We start from the raw sequence: 23,158 nt of genomic DNA on the forward strand, positions 1-23,158 counted from the left end.
GAGAAGAAGGTGGAGGGGGCGGGACCAACTACTGCCTATGCATAGCTGTGTATAATTTGCCGGTGAAGGGGCGTGGTTTGTGAGTGAGCAGCGTGCTGAATTTCAGAGAGAAGTCAGTGTATTGTCAGAGCAGCCACATGACTTGTAGCCAAAAGTGTCACCTGCTCGACCCTCACCGCCAGGAGCCGACTACTGTCTACTACAACTTCACTGTCTGCAGTAAGTACCATAGGGGAGCTCTCAGCATGGCCTTGCCTTGGGTTTAAAGATACTTAGCTGGCAGACTGCAATGCCCAGCATGCCCACTGTAGGGATCCTGAAGAACTGCAATGCCCAGCATGCCCACTGTAGGGATCCTGAAGAACTGCAATGCCCAGCATGCCCACAGTAGTGATCCTGAAGAACTGCAATGCCCAGCATGCCCACAGTAGTGATCCTGAAGAACTGCAATGCCCAGCATGTCCACTGTAGGGATCCTGAGAAACTGCAATGGCCACGGCAGTGATCCTGAGGAACGGCAATGCCCAGCATCATGCCCCCAATGCTCCCATGCCCCCAATGGGCATTGCAGTTCCTCAGGATCACTGTCGTGGGCATGCTGGGCATTGCGGTTTCTCAGGATCCCTACAGTGGGCATGCTGGGCATTGCAGTTCTTCAGGATCCCTACAGTGGGTATGCTGGGCATTGCAGTTCTTCAGGATCACTACAGTGGGCACGCTGGGCAGCATGCCCTCTGCAGTGAGGCAGATGGACTGCAATACCCAGCAAGCCTACCGCAGTGATCCTGAGGGACTGCAATGCCCAGCATGCCCACCGCAGTGATCCTGAGGAACTGCAATGTCCAGCATGCCCACCGCAGTGATCCTGAGGAACCTCAATGCCCAGCATGCCCACCGCAGTGATCCTGAGGAACTGCAATGCCCAGCATGCCATCTGCAGTGGTTCTGAGGGGCTACACATCCATCATGCTGTTGGGATGACGGGCTACAACTCCCAGCATGCACTCTGCAGCCTACACTAATTGAGAATCCGCTCCACCTCTTCTCTCCCCCCCCTTCCAACCCCCTTCCCCCCCCTTTCCCCCTTCCTCCTCTCCATCCACCCCTCCTCTCCTCCCCCTTCCTCTCCATACACCTCCACCCCCTTCTCCCCCCCCTTCCTCTTTATACACCCCCTCCTCTCCACCCCCCCTCCATTCCTCCTACTCTCCATCCCCCTCTCCTCCCCCCCCTCCTCAGTACCTAACGCACACCCCTTAACCCTGCATGCAGTACATAACACACCCCTCAACCCTGCACTCAGTACCTAGCACACCCCACAACCTTGCACTATCCAAAAAGTGCACCCCGCAACCCTGCACTTAGTACCTAGCACACCTCTCAACCCTGCCCGCAGTACCTAGCACACCTCTCAACCCTGCACGCAGTACCTAGTGCACCCCAAAACCCTGCACTCAAGACTTCGCGCAAACCCCTCAACCCTGCACTCAGTACCTAGCGCACCTCTCAACCCTGCACGCAGTACCTAGCGCACCTCTCAACACTGCAATCAGTACGAAGAGCACCCTGCAACCTTGCACGCAGTACGTAGTGCATCCCTCAACCCTGCACGCAGTATGTAGCGCACCCCGCAACCCTGCACTCCCCTGCATTCTGTGCATTACACACTTCTGACCCCTGCAACCTACACCGTATACATGGGCAGGGGAAAGGGGGTGCAGTCAGGGGCAGAGCCAGGGGGGGGGGGGGGCGGCAAAATTAGATTTCGCCTAGGGTGTCAAAAGTCCTTGCACCGGCCCTGCAACTATGCAGCTGATATATATATATATATATATATATATATATATATATATATATATCCTGCTGCAGAATTGAGAGTCTGACAAATGCAGAAAAAGTCAAACTAGAGATGAATGACAACTACATTGTGCATTCTTTTATTCCCTAAAAATCAGTATGAACAGAGTAAACGGAGGAGACAGGCAGAGCCCTATGATTTGTGTATCTGTGAGGAGGACTTCCTGTACACAACCCAGCCCACCATCACCGCCCACCGCTCGGACGGGAAGACTGGTCGTCTCGTCGCTCACTAATGACGTAAGATGGACGATATGGCGCAGCGGAGGAGGTTTACAATGATTTCACGAGCAGGTCTCATTGTTGACTATTTATAATACTGATAAGTCTGAATGTCGGGTTGTGTGTTGTCGGGTGCTCGGTGGGCGGGAAATGAGTCGGTGGCGGGTTCAAAGGGCATATAACGGGACTCGGTGACCTCTCCATTTGTTCCCGGGCCCCATAATGGTCACACAGCTCCTCACATTGGCTGCATAGAAACTGAGCCCTGGCCTGCAAGACTCTTTGCATCTGTAATGAACAATGGAAGGGAAATGCAAAGTCTGCTCATTACCTCCTCAGTAAAAAGAAACATTTGGTTAATAAATGCACTCATATAGCAATAGAAAAAAATGTGCATGTGTTATTGGATTGCATTGGGGCATGCAAAGTGTTGTAACTGCAATCATTGTGTCATGGGTGCAATGCTCTGCCTTCTGCAGACTGTTCCTCCAATTGCAGTCTGGGAGGTACATACATTACGCTATGGAGCTGGAAGAAGTATATCCATTGAGATCTAGGGGGCCGCCTGCTGTAGTTTTCCAATCTGTGAATGGATGATTTCGCTGTGCAGGCAGGTACACACCTGTGAGTTGAAGTACCCCATGATTCAGGTAGTTGGGGGGTAGCAGAATGGCACCACATTTTATGTTACACTCAAAGGCCTCATTAACATGGGAAGTACCACAGCGTATGCCCATGTGAGGCCATGTTTACCTGCACTGCATCTGCACAGACGCAGCCACCGCTCCCAGTTTGACAATCGTCTGGGTGCGGGTGGTGTCCTCAAACTTGCACTGCCTGCGTTCAGGGCTGCGCACTCCTACGAACGTCTAATTGGGAGCAGCATTTGTGTCTGTGCCATGTCCTAATCTATGGGACTAGCTGCACAGGTAAACGCCCTCAATACGAGCATTTACTGTGGTGTGCCCCATGTGAATAAGGCCCTAAAATGGGTGCAGCATGAAACCTACTTAACCGCTTTATCCTGGGCCGCCGTCATATGACGGCGGCACTTTAAGCAGGGCGATTGCGCACCGCCCTGCACTGCCGGTGTCGGGGTGTCCCCGGGACACCCCCCGTCACCGGCAGGGGGGAAACAGCCAATGGGCGTGGCTGTTTCCCATGTGATCGGCTGTGTTCCAATGACACAGCCGATCACAATGCAGGCACCCACAAGATGACCGCGCATGCGCGATTGGGAGCGCGCAGCGCGGTCATGTCGGTGGCACTGTGTTCCGTAGGAACACAGCTGTCACCGGCGGTAGTAAACAGTCACTGACAGTGACTGTTTACTATGTGATCGGCTGTGAATCCATTCACAGCCGATCACAAAATGTAAACAAAGAACAGTTTCCAGTATGAGGAGAGCAGAGCTAGAAACAGTCAGTTACTGCTCTGTACACATGTAAAAAGTAAAAGCACAGAAATAAATGTCCCCACACAGTCCTCAGCCCCCCCCCCCCCAATGTGTCCTGTCACCCAACAGTCACCTCATCAGTGCCCAGAAATTGACACCCATAACGTTCACATGTGAGCGCAGCGATCGCAGGCAGAATCACCGCGATTCTGCCCGCGATCCGGAAATCATTGCAAATCGCGGGACGCCTGTGCGTTGCCCGTGATTTGCAATAGCACCCCAAACGCTGTGCGATGTTGCCGCCATTTCCGCCTGCCGAATCGCGGTAACATTGCGCAAACATCGCATGACGCCCAAAAAAGGTACAAGAGTTTCTTTGGGGCGTCATGCGTTGTTTGCGCGATGTTACCGCGATTCAGCAGGCGGAAATCGCAGCAACATCGCACAGCGTTTGGGGTGCTATTGCAAATCAGGGGCAACGCACAGGCGTCCCGCGATTTGCAATGATTTCTGGATCGCGGGCAGAATCGCAGTGATTCTGCCCGCGATCGCTACGCTCACATGTGAACGTAGCCTAAAGTTCACTGGTCACCAGAGACTGCCATCAGTACCGCCGTGCACCATCGCCCGTCACCTGTCACCCATCAGTGACCATCGCCCGTCACCTGTCACCCCATCAATCACCGTCACCTGTCACCCCATCAGTCATCGTCATTTGTCACCCCATCAGTGATCGTCACTTGACACCCCATCAGTGATCGTCACTTGTCACCCCATCAATCATCGTCACATGTCACCCCGTCAGTGATTGTCATCTGTCACCCCATCAATCATCGTCACCTGTCACCTCATCAATCATCGTCACCTGTCACCTCATCAATCATCGTCACCTGTCACCTCATCAATCATCGTCACCTGTCACCCCATCAGTCATCGTCACCTTTCACCCCATCAGTCATCGTCACCTGTTTGCCATATGCATGCAATCACTTACTGACCGCCTAACGACTATATGTGTCGGCCATTAAAAGCTAAATACTGAGGTTATGGCAGCAGATAGCCCCCATAACCCCGGTATTTTTTGAAACGGCGGGCGGTCGGCTTTCAGATAAGGGTGGTCCCAGTGGCGGATTCGCCACGGAATTACCCTTACGGTGCAGGGGAAGAGGTGCCCCCCCCCCCCCCCTCCTGCCGCGTCCCAGACGTTTTCCCAGCTTACCGGACCCGCCGGCAGCGGGGAAAACTATCCGGTCCCGGATCCTCAGAGACAGGAAGTCGAGTGAGGGCAAGATGGCCCTTACTCGACTCTATGGTCTTGGAGGACCGGAGCTACGTCAAAAGATGTTGCTTAGCAACCGGTTTAAAGGGCCGCTTTTTTTTTTTTTCTTTTTTTTTTTTCCTCTTTCAACAATTTTTTCTTTTTATTTCTTTTTTAGTGTAGTTGTGAGGTCTGAGGTCTTTTTGACCCCAGATCTCACAATAAAGAGGACCTGTCATGCCTTTTTCTATTACAAGGGATGTTTACATTCCTTGTAATAGGAATAAAAATGATCAAAAATTTTTTTTTTTAACTGTGTAAAAATAAAAAAATAAATAAAATAAATAGGAAAAAAAAAAAATGAAAGGGCCCTGTCCCCGTTAGCTCGCGCGCAGAAGCAAACGCATACGCAAGTCCCGCCCACATATGTAAACGGTGTTCAAACCATACATGTTAGGTATCGCCGCGATCGTTAGAGTGAGAGCAATAATTTGAGCCCTAGACCTCATCTGTAACTCTAAGCTAGTAACCTGCAGAAATTTTTAAAATGTTGCCTATGGGGATTTTTAAGTACTAATGTTTGGCGCCATTCTGTGAGCATGCGCAAATTTGAAGCATGACATGTTGGGTATCTAATTACTCGGCATAACATTATCTTGGAAAAAACTTTGGCTAAATTTACTGTTTTCTTATTTTTTAGTTCAAAAAAGTGAATTTTTTTCAAAAAAATCGCATTTGGAAGACTGCTGCGCAAATATGGTGTGATAAAAAATATTGCAACGATCTCCATTTTATTCTCTAGGGTCTTTGCTAAAAAAAATATATAATGTTTGGGGGTTCCAAGTAGTTTTCTAGCAAAAAAATGATTTTAGCTTGTAAACACCAAGTGTCAAAAATAGGCCCAGTCTTAAAGTGGATAAATGGACAACTTTGTGTAAAGCGCTACTTGGATGTTAGGCGTCTGTATGTGGCCAGGCTGTGAAAAAGTGTTACACATGTGGTATCGCCATACTCAGGAGGAATAGCAGAATGTATTTTGGGGTGCAATTTTTGCTATGTACATGCTATGTGTTAGAAATATTGCATAAATGGACAGCTTTGTGTAAAAAAAAATGTGTTTTCATTTTCTTTCCACATTTTCCAAAAACTTGTGGAAAAAAATGACATATTCAAAAGACTCATTATGCCTCAAAAATTATACGTTGGGCTGTTTGCTTTCCAAAATGGGGTCATTTTATGGGGGTTTCCATTGTCCTGGTGCTCCAGGGCCTTCAAAAGTGCGATAGGTTGTCAGGAAATTATATGTGTAATTTGTGCTCCTAGAATGCCGGACGTTGCTACTTGGATGTTAGGCCTCTGTATGTGGCCAGGCTGTGAAAAAGTCTCACACATGTGGTATCGCCATACTCAGAAGGAGTAGTAGAATGTGTTTTGGGGTGTAGTTGCAAGTATACATGTGCTGTGTGAGAGAAATAACCTGTTAATACGGCAATTTGTAAAAAAAAAAAAAAAAAAAATCTTCATTTTGCAAAGCATTGTGGGAAAAAGTTACAACTTCAAAAAACTCACCATGCCCCTTATTAAATACCTTGGAATGTCTACTTTCCAAAAAGGGGTCATTTGGGGGGTATTTGTACTTTCCTGACTTTTTAGTGTCTCAAGAAATGAGATAGGCCTTCAGTACATCAGGTGTGATCAAGTGTGATCAATTTTCAATGATTCGCACCATAACTTGTGGACTCTATAACTTTCACAAAGACCAAATAATATACACTTACTTGGGTTATTTTTACCAAAGATAAGTAGCAGTATAAATTTTGGCCAAAATTTGTGAAGAAAAATGACTAATTTGCAAAATTTTATGACAGAAACAAAGAAAAATGCGTTTTTTCACGATATTTTCAGTCTTTTTTTATTTATAGCACAAAAAAGGACACAATTTTTGTATGGGTACAGTGTTGCATGACTGAGTAATTCTCAGTCAAAGTGTGAGAGCGCTGAAAGCTGAAAATCGGTCTGGGCAGGAAGGGGGTGAAAGTGCACTGTAGGCAAGTGGTTAAAGTGAAGCTCCACCCAAAGGGTAAGCTGCTCTTGTCTGCCCCCACTGCCACATTGTGCATTTTCTTTTGGGGTGGGAGCGGGTACCTGGTTTTGCCAGGTACCCGCTCCCAGTACCCGCTCAGTTTGCCCCCTTCCTTCCCCGCAGCCGGCCCGTGAACGTCAGATTGGGAGCAGCATTTGTGTCTGTGCGATGTCCCAATTGGCATGTACCCGCTCCCACTTCCGGCTCAGTTTACCCCCTTCCTTCCCCGCAGCCGGCCCGTGAACGTCAGATTGGGAGCAGCATTTGTGTCTGTGCGATGTCCAAATTGACATGTACCCGCTCCCACTTCGGGCTCAGTTCGCCCCCCCTTCCTTTCCCCGCAGTCGGCCCGTTCACAAAGCGCAGCAGGAAACCATCTGCAAAGCCGTAAGGCTTCACTGCTGTTTTCCCTTAGTCAAGATGGCGGTGCCAGCAACCCTATAGATGATTGAAAAATCGGCTTGGGTAAGGACAGCGCTGGCTCCCTACATTTATTGGGAGGAGCCTTGAGCTCCTCTTTAAACAGGTAGAAATAGAATGGAAAAAAAAGTCTACCTTACACCCTGTCTTTAGGTGCACTTACCTAGGCAAGGGTGAAATTACTGCGCTTTATTCTGAGAAAGTTGAGGAATCAGATCCTTAGTCCTATGGGGATGCACTCCTTAACAGTGGAGGAGCTCATTATTACAGGATTTGGGATTCTCTGGTTCAAAGGAGTGATGGTATGGGTACCTACATGAAGCAGGGGGATGTAATGTGAATATTTTTAAAACTGAACTATAGGGATTTCATTTAATTACATTCCTTAACCACTTGCCGACTGCCGCACGACTATTTACGTCGGCAGTCAGCCCCTCACAGGCAAAGCGACGTAGGGCTACGTCGCTAGCCTGTAAGTGTTTTGGGAGCGAGCGTGCGCCGCTGGATGCGCGATCGCGCTCGGTCACGGACCCCCCCTGCGCGTGTGCCGGCGGACCCGATCGTCCGTGACAGCGGGAGAAAGGCAGGCGGCTAGTGTAAACAAAGCCGCCTGTGAGTCTCCCCTGTGTAAGAATGGTGATCAAATGGCTCTACTATGTAGGACCGTTGATCACTGTTCTTACACATTAAGCCACAGCCAATCACATTTAGAAACACGCCCCTAGGGACACACTTAACCCCTCCCTCTCAAAAAAAGTTAACCCCTTCACTGCCAGTGTCATTTTTACAGTAACTGTGCATATGTATAGCACTGATTACTGCAGTAATGTCACTGGTACCCCCAAAAGTGTCAAAAATGTCAGTCAAGGGTCTGATCTGTCCGCCCCAATGTCGCAGTCCCGCAAAAAAAATCGCAGATCGCCGCCATTACGCGTTAAAAAAAAAAACAAAAATGACAAAAATCTTTCCCTTTGTTAGTAAACGCAATAACTTTTGCGCAAACCAATCAAAATACACTTTCTCTATCGCTCATTGACAGACGTAGTCTTCTTGATTCTCAAGAGCTGGGTTATGTTGTCTCCGCAGGAGTAGGACTAGGCAGAATGACAAAACGTTCTGGCTCCACCCTAGGGGCAGTCCCTGAGGGTATATCCTCCCTCTCTCTGCTACAGGGAATCAGTTTTTTTCTGTCTAGTCAGGAGTAAGGACCTAAGTTCCTTGCTGGGATCTTTTGGTCCTGGCAAGACTTTTTTTCTTTAAGAAAAAGACATTTTTTAGGTAGTTTTCTCCAGTGTTTTTTTCCTGTGAGATCTTCAAGCAAAAATGCCGGACTGGGCGACACTTGTGGTCACCCCAGCCGGCCTACGAGCGCGCGCAGACCATGGCATTGCGCTTGGTCGGCCGCGACATATTCAAGTAAGTATGCGGGGCCGGGCGACGGGCTGGATGTTGAGATCCAGTGGTCACCCCGGTTTCTGCCTAAGAGCGCGTGCAGACCAGTGCGCTGAGTCGGCCGCGACGGAGTCCCAGTAAAGGGACTGACTTTGCGAGTTAAAAGCTCGCTTGGACGCCAGGTACCAGAGAGTCGAGGCGTCCACAAACCCCCACCCCGGTGGAGAGGGTATTGTGAAGAGAGGGTGCCTGTCGGTTCGGTATGGTGAGTAAACGTTCCCTTTTTTCCTCATTATGAGGCAGTATATATTATGGGCCCCTCCATATATGGTCAGTATATATCTGATACTTACAAGTCCCCCTTGTAATACAGCATGTGTTTGTGGGAAGTGGACTTGGTTCAAGAGCTAACACTCTACCCAGCAGACTGTAACATTACAGCAGACATAGGAGGTATAATCCTACCTTATGTGCAGTGTATCTCTATAGATCCATATGTCACCTCTTAGCAGAGTGCAGGTGGATGTGCTGGGAAGACGATATCGGCGGTCCGCCGCCATTTTGCCGTAGACCGAATGCATGTATGTCCTCAGGTCACGCCGGCCGCCATGTTTTTGGAGTCTTATGTCTCTTCTATGGGGGCGGCCATGTTTTGTGAGCCCAGCTACCTCGTGGAGGGCTGGGAACGCCGGAAGGCGTACACAGGGGGCGGAGCCACGCCTTCTGCCCGGGAAAAAGCATACAGTTCCTTCCAGTCTGTGTAAGACAGACGCTGACTGCAGTTTGTTGGAAACTGCACTGCATCGGTTGGTGAGCCTTGGGGGTCCCTCTCTCTCTCTGGGATCGAGAAGCAGGTACTCTGAGGGGCGCTATTGCGCTAGGGGGAGACACACGAAAAAAAAAAAAAAAAGAAAAAGTTTTTTTGTTTTTGCTGGCAAAGGTGTCCTGTATTAACATGGACCCTGCCACTCATGTATCTCCTCCGGATCCCCTCGAGGGGTCTGCGGGATCCTCCAGCACCCCATTGACAATTGAATCTTTGTCAGCTATTATGGAAACTTTTGTGTCCTGGGTGGAAATGGCTTGTCAGGGACAGGGCGCAAGAAAGCGACCCCCGCCTAACCCCTTATTATCTGAAACTTCGGATTCAGACTCTGAGCCTATTTCTGCAGTTGCAGGTACTTCATCTGGTATTGGTGTCTCGGGTCCTGTCTCTTCAGACAGTGAGGAGGATGTTTCGGCATCCGCCATAGCCCGAGAGGAAGCGTTGGTAAACGCACTCATTGTATCTGTTCAAGAGACTTTAAGGTTACAGGGTATTCCATCAGAAATAGCTGAAACTGAGATCCCTTTTGGGACTAAAAAGCGCATCAAAGTGGCGAAGGTTTTTCCATTGCCCAAATGTTTTGGCAATCCAATCGAAGAAGAATGGCGTCTGCCAAAACGCACTTTTAATATTTCTAAACGCATTGACAGGCGTTATCCGTTTGAGGAAACCCTTATTAAGAAATGGACAGAACCACCTGTGGTGGATTCACCTATTGCTAGATTGAATAAAGCCACGGTTATTCCTTTAGAAGACGCTCCGTCTTTTAAAGATCCAGTGGATCGCAAGATAGAAGCTATGTCTCGCACCATGTTTTCCTTGATTGGATCAGCTTTCAGACCAATAATTGCTATTGGTCTGGTTTCGCAGGCTGTAACTGAATGGACCAAGTGGTTACGCCGGGACTTAGAAGAGGTCCCTCAGGCGGTATCAGATTTGTTGGAACAAATGATACAGGGGTTACAGTTTGTATGTGATGCGGCGTTAGACGCCACTCCATTAATGGCGCGAGCATCAGTCTCAGCAGTGGTTCTCAGGCGTACACTGTGGCTAAAAGGTTGGTTAGCCGACCAAGGTTCCAAAAAAGCATTGGATAATATCCCCTTTTCAGGAGAGCCTCTATTTGGAGCCAACTTTGATGAGATCATTAAGGATCTCACCGGTGGAAAAAGCACCTTTTTACCGCAAAATTTTAAAGGTAGAGGAACTCGTCAAAGACGAGGGCCTTCTTTTTCTGCTCACAAGAGGTTTTTTCGTCCAGCGGGTGAAAAAACTAAGTCCTCCAAAGCTCCTGCAGGAGGCGTCAGGGGTCGTTGGTCGGGCAAGCAAAAGCCCGCCCCCTCCAGACCTGAAGATAAACCATCCAAAGCCTGAAGGTGCGCCCCCACCCATAACTGGGGTGGGGGGACGTCTTCGCCGGTTCCCGGATCCATGGCTTTCCAGAATCCCGGACAAATGGGTTTGCGAAGTCATAAGGTCAGGGTACAAGATCGAGTTTCGATCTCTCCCACCGGCGCGATTCTTCCCTTCCAATATCCGACTATCCTCAGATCGTTTAGAAGATCTGCGGAGAGCAGTCATAGATCTACTACAACAAGGAGTGGTAGTCCACGTTCCTTGGACAGAACGGTTTCAAGGGTTTTATTCAAACCTGTTTACAATACCCAGGAAAGAGGGCAAAGTGCGTCCAATTCTGGACTTAAGAGCACTCAATTCTTTCGTCAACATAAGAAGATTCAGAATGGAGTCCATTCGCACGGTAGCAGCCTTCCTGCATCCAGGGGATGTCCTAGCGTCCATAGACATCAAGGACGCCTATCTTCACATTCCCATTTTCGCAGGACATCAGCGTTTTCTACGCTTTTCCGTAGAGGAGAACCACTATCAGTTTGTGGCGTTACCTTTCGGTCTCGCCACGGCTCCGCGGGTCTTCACAAAGGTGTTGGCCCCAATGTTGGCACTTCTGCGCCAAAGAGGTATATCGATTCTAGGTTACCTAGACGATCTTCTGCTTCATGCAGAGTCTCCTCAGACCTTGCTACAAAACATAGAAATTACTATGATTTCTTTACAGGAATTCGGGTGGCTGGTGAACCAGCAAAAGTCATTTCTGGTTCCCACCCAGAGGCTCGAATATCTGGGTCTAATTCTAGACACAGTCAGGACGAGAGTTTTTCTTCCGGTAGGGAAACTCCGAAAGATTCAATCAGCAGTCCAGTTGTTACTGTCCAACAGCTGGTCTTCCCTTCGGACTTGCATGAGGGTTCTGGGGTTGATGGTGGCTTCGTTCGAAGCAGTCCCATTTGCCCAGTCCCATACCCGAATTCTTCAGCAAGAGATTCTTCTCAGATGGAATCGGAATCCGGAATCCCTGGACAATCAGATACGATTGAGCAAACAGACCAGAGAGTCTCTGGTTTGGTGGCTTCGGTCTCCAATGCTCAGCCAGGGAAAGTCATTTCTGCCAATATATTGGACGATAGTGACCACGGATGCCAGTCTATCCGGATGGGGAGGAATTCTTGGTCAGTTATCTGTCCAGGGACTTTGGTCCCCGGAAGAATCCAGGTTACCGATAAATGTATTGGAACTGAGAGCGATCAGACTTTGTCTGATTCACTGGACCGAGCAGCTCCAGGGCAGCCCGGTTCGGATCCAGTCGGACAATGCCACGGCCGTGGCTTGTGTCAATCACCAGGGGGGCACCAAGAGTGTCCGAGCGGCCAAAGAAGTGGCTTGCATTCTTCGCTGGGCGGAACGATTTGTTCCAGCAATCTCTGCGGTATTCATTCCGGGGGTGGAGAATTGGCAGGCAGATTATCTCAGCCGTCAGACCCTGGATCAGGGGGAATGGTCCCTCCATCCAGACGTTTTCCACCAGTTGTGCCTACGGTGGGGCACCCCGGATGTGGATCTGTTGGCATCACGATTCAACAGGAAAGTTCAGAGATTCGTGGCTCGCTCCCGCGATCCTCTAGCAGAAACCGCAGACGCACTGATCGCCCCGTGGGGGCAATACCAGCTAATATATGCCTTCCCTCCTCTCGCGTTACTGCCAAGACTTCTTCGCAGAATAGAGGAGGAAGGAATCCCAGTAATCCTGGTAGCTCCGGACTGGCCTCGTCGAGCTTGGTACGCCGACATGGTCAGACTGGTGGCGGACGTCCCGTGGAGACTTCCTCTCAGGGAGGATCTACTGTCTCAGGGACCGATCTTCCATCCTGCTTTACGATCGCTGGCTTTAACGGCCTGGCTATTGAGACCCAGGTGCTGAAGGACAAAGGTTTGTCAGCTTCAGTTATTCCTACTCTAGTTGAAGCAAGGAAAGCGACTTCCAGAAAGATTTATCATCGCACATGGAAGTCCTACATTGCATGGTGTGAACCTTTGGGGTTCCGTCCTCGGTCTTATTCGATTAGTCGAATATTGGCTTTTCTGCAACAAGGGGTTGAGCAGAAACTGGCCTTGAGTACTATCAAGGGTCAGGTCTCAGCATTAGCCATCTTCTTTCAGAAGCCTTTGGCTACTCATTCCTTGGTGCGGAACTTCATCCAGGGGGTGCGACATCTGGCTCCGCCAGTGCACGCGCCGTTACCCCCCTGGGATCTTAATTTAGTGTTGTCGGTTCTTCAGAAACCTCCCTTTGAAGATATTAGGGAGATTCCTCTACCCACGTTGTCCCAGAAGGTGGCCTTCTTGGTGGCTATTACTTCTGCACGCAGGGTGTCAGAACTGGCCGCATTGTCTTGTCGTTCACCATATCTGGTGGTTCATAGAGATAAGGTGGTTCTTCGTCCGAATCCATCCTTCCTACCAAAAGTGGTTTCAGAATTTCATCTGAATGAAGAAATTGTATTACCTTCCCTGTGTCCTAAGCCCAGTCATCCTCGGGAGTTTGCGTTACACTCCTTGGATGTGGTCCGGGCGATCAGGGTATACTTGAAAACGACAGACTCGTTTCGCAAGACGGATTCACTTTTTGTGATCCCAGATGGACCCAAAAAGGGGTTGCCTGCATCTGCCGCGACCATTTCCAGATGGTTCAGACAGACGGTAGTGCAGGCTTATTCTATTAAGGGTCGGGAGCCCCCGTTCCCTGTTAAGGCGCACTCCACTCTGGCACTTAGTGCATCATGGGCCTTTCGCCATCAGGCGTCAGTGGTCCAGGTGTGCAAGGCGGCTACCTGGTCGTCGGTGCATACCTTTTCTAAACATTATAAAGTTGATGTAATGGCATCGTCTGATGCCTCGTTTGGCCGCAAGGTTTTGCAGGCCGCAATTTGAGGAGACCAGTGGTCTACCTCGAGGGTTTTTTTCCGTTGGAAAATTTTTTCTTTAGTCTCATTCTTCGTTTATAATGAGCCTTTAAAACTTCTAGTTTGGCACCGGTTGGGCCTTCTAGATTGGATTTGATTTTGTCAATCCCACCCCTCATTTGTGGCACTGCTTCTGGATGTCCCAGCTCTTGAGAATCAAGAAGACTACGTCTGTCAATGAGCGATAGAGAAAAATGGATTTTTGTAAGAACTTACCGTAAAATCCTTTTCTCTTAAGCTCATTGACAGACGTAGTACCCGCCCCTCTATCATTGAGTTGGGTTGGGTTAAATTCTCTGTACTGCTTTAAACAGAACTGATTCCCTGTAGCAGAGAGAGGGAGGATATACCCTCAGGGACTGCCCCTAGGGTGGAGCCAGAACGTTTTGTCATTCTGCCTAGTCCTACTCCTGCGGAGACAACATAACCCAGCTCTTGAGAATCAAGAAGACTACGTCTGTCAATGAGCTTAAGAGAAAAGGATTTTACGGTAAGTTCTTACAAAAATCCATTTTTTTGCGTTTTTTTTTTTACCAAACATATGGTAAAAAAAATAATTGGCCTAAAATGTTAAATTTTGATTTACATTTTTTTTGGGGGGAATTTCATATAAAAAATGTGAAAAATATTGTTATTTTTGCAAAAATTACGCTTTTTTTTGTTTATAGTGCGTGATCAAAAAATCGCACAGGTGATCAAATACCACCAAAAGAAAGCTCTGTTTGTGGGGAAAAAAAAGGACTCCAAATTCGTTTAGGTACAGCGTCGCACGACCGTGCAATTGTCCGTTAAAGTAACGCAGTGCCAAATCGCAAAATAGGCACTGGTCAGGAAGGGGGTAAAATCTTCTGGGGCTTAAGTGGTTAATACCTGCAAAAGATAAAAATAATTGTATTTTTCAAATGCTTTTGCAAACCCAGATATTGCCTTGTTAGAATAGTGATGACATGATCACTGTGCTGTGCATAGCCTGTTCAGAGAGGAGCGCTGTGGGAGGGACACTTCTGGCCCACCCATGATAGGCTGCCTGCAGAAAACTAGCACAGGGGGGATGGATACAGGACTAGTCACCCTGCACAAGGAGAGTGAGCAGCAGGGACCAGTATTTATTACACAAAGCTCCTGTACAGAGGCAAAGTTTCACGATGGGTTACTGCACAGTCTTAAGCTGGATACACACTATCCAACATTTGTGGTTAGATTTCCTTCAGATTTCCCTTTTCTATGTAGTGCAAGGGTCTGCCAGATTGCATACAAATTGAAAGTGTTTAGGTTTGACCTTATATTCTATGGTTTTGGTAAGTCTGAAGGAAAAAGTCTTCAGAAAATCTTATAGTGTGTATGGCCCTTAAGAAGGAATATACAAAGCTCACCAAGATTCAAGTAATAATACACACGACTCTTGTATTTAGATTACATTTGCCTATTCTGGAATACAGCCTTAGCAGCAAATTTACAATTTTTTTTCTCATTTTAACTTGTTTTTTTTTCTTTATATGGAGCAGTTGAAAGACTAAGTAAAAAATTGAACTTGTATTTTTAGGCAAAGTGTTGCATAAATATGTTTGTATTCCAAATGTTTAGTTTTGGCTAGTGTAAGGAAAGATTAGAGCCCTTGTTGAGCTTATAATGCTGGTTTTGTCCCCAATGGGGAGATTAACCTTTTAATTTATCCTGCTTGCCATTGTCTGTGAGACAGAACGGGATGACAATTCATAATTTTACAGCTGTCACCAGAACAAGAGGTGAGGGGAAATGTTCAAATAGAAAAAACTGTTTGTGTGAGCGCTATGAGGGGATTTCCCATCACTTTGTACAGATTTCCTTTCACTTCCTGCCATCATTTCAGGACAGGAAATGAAAGGCAATCTCCCACACAGGACACAGGCAGCAAGAAATAAACTAACAACAATTTTAGCCATGGTTTGCTCTATTTAAAACTATCATCATCAACAATCCTTTGATTTGGTGGCTGTATTCGTTTTTTTTTTTTTTGTTTTTTGTTTTAGTATCCATTCACACTAGCGCGACTTGTCAGGCGACTTGGTCGCCTGACAAGTCGCGGTGGGTCGCCGCCATTGATTAGCACAGGACCCGTTCTAATAGGAGCGACACAAGTCGCTCCGACTTAGAAAAAGGGTCCTGTACTACTTTGGGGCGACCTGGAGGCGACCTGCATTGACTTCAATGATATGAAGTCCGTGCATGTCGCGCCGAGGTCGCGGTGCACAGGTCACCCCAGCAAGTAGCGTCACCCCTGTCTGAACGGGGTCTTAGACTTTTTTCACTCTATAGTCACTTGGTGATCTGGCCAATTACACACCTTTGTATTAGAGTGCTTCCACCCTGGATGAATGAGCACAGGGAAACCTTCTGACAGCAGCATTGTCAGTTTAGGGTTAGGGGGTTTTTCCTGTTCCACCATCTCTAGTTTGTCAAGCAGCCCATCATCCAAGCTTATGGTCTCAGGGATCAGATTTTAACATTTCCTGTAATGTCGCATTCTAATAGATCTGTGAGTGCTTCTTGGGCATCAGCTGAATCAATATATGCGTTCTCACAGCACATGGGGTGTCATGGGATCTTGCAACAGAGTTTTATCAGGAAGATTGATCACCACCATCTCAGTAAAACAAGATAAAACCATAAAAAAAACTAGCCTCACCAACTAGCATAGAAGAATAGGTTTTATTTGTTTATTTTATTCTTCAAATTCTTTATCTATTTTATTAGAGCCGGTTCACATTAGAGCGATCCGACTTGCCGGGGCGACCTCACAAGTCGCGGTGCGCTGCTCGCACCGCGACCTCGGAGCGGCCGGCACGGACTTCATAACATTGAAGTCAATGCAGGTCGCTCCGGGTCGCCCCAAAGAAGCTCCGGACCCTTTTTCTAAGTCGGAGCGACTTGTGTCGCTCCTATTAGAACGGGTCCACAGCTTCTCTATGGCAGGCGACCTGTCAGGGGACCAGGTCGCCTGACAGGTCGCCTCAGTGTGAACCAGCTCTTAGCAGTTTCCAGTGTATCCATACCATAAAAAAAATATTTGAGGTACAGCTGTAGATAGAAAATACAACCATAAACTTTTGATAGTCATGATTGACGAACAGTATAGTAAATTGGGGCCAATAACATGTATGGACCAAGTGAAATAGAGCATTCACTATCATAGCCAAAGTTAGGTCCAGTCCGTTAAAGAGTGTAAACATGAAAGGTAGGTCCAGTCCGTTAAAGAGTGTAAACATGAAAGGTAGGTCCAGTCCGTTAAAGAGTGTAAACATGAAAGGTAGGTTCAGTCCGTGAAAGAGTGTGAACATGGCCTAAAACAAGGAAGAATATGTTTTATATTGGGGGAACAAATCCTTTTAATGAAACCTACAGTAGTACAACTGTCCACAGATATATTCTTTTTTAATAAATGTTCTACACAAAGTTGTTATTAAATTGTTGCAAAGTTATGCAATTGGCAAGCTTTAGAGCCGGTTCACACTGGGGCGACTTCACAGGTCGCCCCGGCAAGTCGGGTCGCTGCTATGTGAACCGGCTCTAACTGTAGCCAGCATTAGCCCTGAAAATATTTCCGCCAGCTTTGATAATCTTGTACAGTGTAACCTGATACAGAATGGTAGTTAAAATTACATTTTGCAGTTATTTCAGCTCATTAGTTATTATTAGTACTTACTGGTAGTACTTATTAGTACTTAGTTATTGCAGCTCATTTTTTATACCTTGTAGATGAGTCCAAATGAAGCAGTAGGGCCACATATATAATATACATTAATGTATCTGTTACCTTCACAGAACTCTAATTAAGCGCTTTCATTCTACCACACTGATATTCATTACATTGCATGTGATGCTTTTTGTTTCCACATATATTAACATTAGGGCCATATTTAGGGCAAAAGGATGATTATTGGACAGAATAATACACCTACCATTGCTCTATGTGAGAAATCATTTTTTAAAAATGCCAATGGATTCCCTGAACAATGTTAATAATCCCATGAGCTTTAGAGGAACGTAATAGAAATCAGTAGATTGAAATACAATTCAGTTTAGCCACTTATGACGGTGAATAAACTGGGAAAAATTTACCCAGTAGATGTCAAGTCACCCCTTACCTGAAATTTGTTTTACAAACTATTATATAAGGTTTTTGAGGTTTTTTTTAGATAGTATTAGGTCCTTTTCACAGAGCAGACTGATCAGGTCCACCTGTCTGTTTTTCAGGTGGACCTGTTCGGGCCACCTATTCTCCTCTATGGGGAGGCGGATGCCTGGCATCCGATCTGAGAAGATCCGCTGAAAACAGACGGATGGCGATACGTTCAGTATCTATCCAGCAGGTCGGATCGGATGAAAACAGACAGGCTGTTTGCTTTCATCCGATCTCTCCGTAGAGAAGAGCGGGACTCTGACAGGTCTGTCTCTGCACAGTGAGCAGAGACGGACCTATCACCCGCCTGCCTGAGACTGCCAAAAGGGATCTACCCCATGTGAAAGGGGCCTTATACAGCAGATATGTGCATAATAAAAAGACAGAAATAACAGAGGCAAATACACATAAGCAGGCTCACTGGTTGTAAAGGAGTGTCAGCACAAAGTTATATTGGGAAAAGTAATGGAGTGTACATAGTTATGCATTGTCATCAAGGAGGTGAAGATATGGATCATACCGGCAGTGACCTTTCCTGCCGGTGAGGACATATGCCTCTGTGGAAGGGAGAGGGATAAAAGGTGCTTTGGGTTAAAATTGAGGGCTCAGAAATTAAGAAAAAGTAAAGAATGGAGTCCAAAGGGCCCAATTGTTGCAAAAAGGGTAGAGGGAGTGAGAGAAAAAGGAAAATAATTTGCCTGGAGAGAAAGGGGGGGGGGGTTTAGGTACGAAAAAGTACCCTTGGGGTTCAGTTAGCCAAGCGTAGCAGTGGCGATCCCTACAAATGATCATACAGAGAGTAGAGTACGGTTCAGATTAAGGTAATCCAATATAGGTTATTATTTTTTAGAAATGATATAGGGTCTGGGATTAAAAGTATAATTTCAGTCTTTGCAGATTACACCAAGCTTTGCAGTGGAAAAACGTCCTTACAGAATGTCTCCAATTTACAAGCCAACCTCAATGCACTGTTTCATTGGACAACTACGTGGCAGATAAGGTTAATGTTGATAAGAATATGCATGCATTTTACAGACTAGGGGCAGTACAACTGGGGGAATCAATGGTTGAGAAGGATCTGGGGGTTTTGATAGATCATAAGCTTAATAATAGCATGCAGTGCCAAGCTGGAGTTTCCAAAGGGAGCAAAGTCCTTTCTTGTGTTAAGAGAGGTATGGACTCCAAAGAGAGAGATATAATTTTGCCCCTGTACAAATCATTAGTAAGACCTCCTCTGGAATATGCAGTTCAGTTTTGGGCACCAGTTCACAAAAAGGATATTGGGAACTAGAGAAGAGCAAACCAAACTGATAGGCCTCTTGCACACTGCAGCTTGAAAAAGCTCAGTACAGCTTTTTTTTTTTTTTTTTTTTTTACTAAGCTAAAATACAGCCCATTAATTATAATGTGCCCATGCACATAGGCACGTAAACAAGCGCCGTGCATTCTTCAGTAATAACAAAATAGAAAAATCTGCATTTTTGGTCAATTTACGCCACAAATACGCGCGTGCGCAAACGGCCATTTACATAATGCACAAAACAAGAACATGAGAATACGTTTCCCCGCATTTGCGTAAAAATGCACTCAATTGCGTGAACGCATATGCGCAAAAATGCGCAGATACATTAAAAAAAAAAACATGAAAAAGTAGATGCTCAAACAGGAGTATTGTGTGCAAGAGGCCATAAAAGGCATGCAGAAGCTCTGCTATAAGGACAGATTAGAGGAACTGAATTTATTCTCTCTTGAGAAGAGGAGATTAGGGGGATATGTTCAACATGTACAAATACATATAGTGAACTTGGTGTTGTTGTTCACTTTAACCACTTAAGCCCCGGAAGATTTTACCCCCTTCCTGACCAGGGTTTTTTTTGCGATTTTTTTTTTTTTTACTGCGTGACTTTAAGCCCCCGTTCACACTGGGGCGACCTGTGAGGCGACCTGGTCGCCTCACAGGTCGCCGCAGGTCGCCTCCCATAGGGAAGCTGCGGACCCGTTCTGATAGGAGCGACACAAGTCGCTCCGACTCAGAAAAAGGGTCCGGAGCTTCTTTGGGGCGACCAGGAGGCGACCGCCATAGACTTCAATGTTACGAAGTCCGTGGCGGCCGCTCCGAGGTAGCGGCGCGCTGCTCGCACCGCGACCTCGGAGGTCGCGGTGCGAAGTAGCGTCGCCCCAGTGTGAATGGGGGCTAACGGACAATTGCGCGGTCGTGCGATGCTGTACCTAAACAAATTTCACGTCCTTTTTTTCCCACAAACAGAGCTTTCTTTTGGTGGTATTTGATCACCTGTGCGATTTTTTGATCATGCGCTATAAACAAAAAAAGAGCGTAATTTTTGCAAAAATAACAATATTTTTCACTTTTTTTTATATGAAATTCCCCCCCCAAAAAAAAAGTAAAAATCTAAATTTTTTAACATTTTCAGCCAAATTGTTTTATGTTACATATGTTTGGTAAAAAAAATCGCAAAAAGCGTATTTTGATTGGTTTGCGCAAAAGTTATCGCGTTTACTAACAAAGGGAAAGATTTTTGTCATTTTTGGTGTTTTTTTTTTTTAACGAGTAATGGCGGCGATCTGCAATTTATTTTTTGCGGTACTGCGACAGATCGGACCCTTGACTGACATTTTTGACACTTTTGTAGGTACCAGTGACATTACTGCAGTAATCAGTGCTATACAATACTGCAAAAATGACACTGGCAGGGAAGGGGTTAACTGTATTGGACAGGGAGGGGTTAAGTGTGTCCTAGGGGCGTGCTTCTAACTGTAGTGGGACATGGCTATTGGTGTAAAAACAAAGATCAACTGTTCTACATAGTAGAACCGTCTGATCTTCATTTTTACACAGGGAGAACTGACAGGCGGCTTGTTTACATAAGCCGCTCTATCTTTCTCCCGCTGTACCGGCGATCGTAGTGTTACCGGCGGACATCGGGTCCGCCGGTCACACGCCCGCACTCCTCCCTGAACGAGCCGAGGCGGGCGCGTGCCTCAGCGGGCGCCCGCTCGCCCGCTATTGGCTCTAAAAGGAGTGACAGGCGAGCGACGTAGATCTACGTCACTCTGCCTGGCCGGGGCTGACTGCCGCAGTAAATATACTGTGCGCAGTCGGCAACCGGTTAAGGTCATCAGAGGACAAGGGGGCACTCTTTACGTCTGAAAGAAAAGAGATTTAATCTCCAAATACTTAAGACCCCGTTCACACTGGGGCGACCTGTCAGGTGACCTGGTCGCCTGACAAGTCGCCGTGGGTCGTCTGCCATAGAGCAGCACAGGACCTGTTCTAATAGGAGCGGCACAAGTCGCTCCGACTTAGAAAAAGGGTCCTGAGCTTCTTTGGGGCGTCCTGGAGCGACCTGCATTGACTTCAATGTTATGAAGTCCGTGCCGGCCGCTCCGAGGTAGCTCGCACCGCGACTTCACAGGTCGCTCCGGCAAGTCGGGTCGCCCCAGTGTGAACGGGGTCTTAATGTTTCTTCACAGTAAGAGCTGTGAAAATGTGGAATAGACTCCCTCAAAAGCTGGTTCTGGCCAGCTCAGTAGATTGGTTTAAAAAAGGCCTGGATTATTGCCTAAATGTATATAATATAACTGGATACTAACATTATAGGTAAGATTGATCCAGGGAATATCCAATTGCCTCTCAGGGAATCAGGAAGGAATTTTTTCCCCTGCTGGAGCAAATTGGATCATGCTTTGCTGGGGGTTTTTGCCTTCCTCTGAATCAACTGTGGGTATAGGATTGTGTATATGGGATTGTATTATTTATATATTCTTTGTCCCCCTCTCATTGGTTGAATTAGATGGACTTGTATCTTTTTTCAACAGACTAACGAAGTACCTATATAAATTCATTGGTTCCAAATCTTCAAAACTTTGGCATTTTGGCATGTGTATCAGTGAGTGAGTTTCATGATGAACCTCTGTTTGACTTCTGCGAAATGAAGAAATGTTTGGTGCCAGGCTCTGGCCAGTACTTGTCAGGCTGCCAGGAAAATAAATCCCTCCAGCCCTCCTCTGTGCTTTGGTTAGGGACAGAATCGGTTTATGTAATAATGCTTCCCAAGGATTACATGCAAGGGAGACGTTGAGGATAGATCTGATCACTGTATAGACTTGTATCCAGAATTTTGTCGCCTTTGGGTAAGACCAACAGATATGGAAGAGAGTGCCTTGTTCCCTGCATTCCTGAAAGCACTGGGGGATGCAGAGGGGACAAATTTGGCTACACACCAGGATCGTGTACCAACGTGAACACAATTTGTAGGCATTCTCTTGAGCCAATACATTTTGTGAGCATTTAGAAGAGCCCATCCATATTTGGTTACAGGTGGCTTGGTCTGAAGTTTTGCCTAGGTCAGCTTCCCACTGAGTGTGAGAGGGCCCAAAAAATCAGTAAATGAATTGTACAGGTCTAAGACTAGGCCATACAGGTAGGGGTCTTTCCAAAAAAACGATTTTAAAATGGGGTTATTTGTTTGGGAGATTCCGTTTGGCACTTGAGAAAATGATGAGTATGTATGGTGGTGTATTTGAATACATCGAAAAGCTTTGTCAGCTGCATGTTGCCATTGTTCCCTTAAGTATTCTAACTTTATACCGTCAAGCACCAAGAGTTCGTAGATGTATTTTATTCCTTTTCTAAACCACCACCGAAATACCAGTGAGCTGTTGTAGGCTGGGGGAATTTGGGAGTGCCTAAAATGCCTGAGAGCTGTAGATGAGGTGATATCAAGTGGGAAGAGAATTTCACCAAATCACATAATCGCAGTGGGTGTAGCAAGATAGGGTCTAAAGAAGGTTATAGACTGGAAAGGGGAAAGCATTCCGTGATCTCCAAATATGCCCAGATAAAAAATGAATGCCACCAAACTTAGCTTTGTTCATTGCAGTAAAGTGCAGTAGTCTAAATTGCCTCAAAATGGATCAACTACCATTTGTGTATCATATGTAACCATGACTTCGTTTTCATTCCTTCTTTAGGAAAACAGCTATCGTTGCAAAGTTGATTCGAAAATGTTTTTGTTGCACGACGTAACGGTAGAACTTCCCAGCTGCTGCATTTGTATATTGATAATGGTTACCCTAATTACTAGTACCTTCTTCCAAATTGAATTATTAATGGTGTATTCCTAGCTGATGGCCTTACTTGAATGGCATAATTTTACCTTTGCACATATATTAGAAATGCACAATATAAGAGTAAATGTTCTGCATTTA

The 23,158-nt window shown here is 46.6% G+C and overlaps 1 protein-coding gene across 1 annotated transcript in view; it reads left to right on the forward strand.

Annotated features, from left to right (window-relative positions):
• Positions 1 to 2,127: 2,127 nt before the first annotated feature.
• The window catches only part of LOC309566071 (pre-mRNA-processing factor 39-like), a 120,780-nt gene continuing 99,749 nt past the window's right edge, over positions 2,128 to 23,158 (forward strand). The window contains exon 1 of the mRNA XM_082271097.1: positions 2,128 to 2,151. Coding sequence (XP_082127223.1) covers positions 2,136 to 2,151 — 16 coding nt within the window. The 5' untranslated portion in view covers positions 2,128 to 2,135. The remainder of the gene's footprint in view (positions 2,152 to 23,158) is intronic.

This window comes from Pelophylax lessonae, assembly GCF_965119305.1.
Source record: "Pelophylax lessonae genome assembly, chromosome: 10".
NCBI lineage: Eukaryota > Metazoa > Chordata > Amphibia > Anura > Ranidae > Pelophylax > Pelophylax lessonae.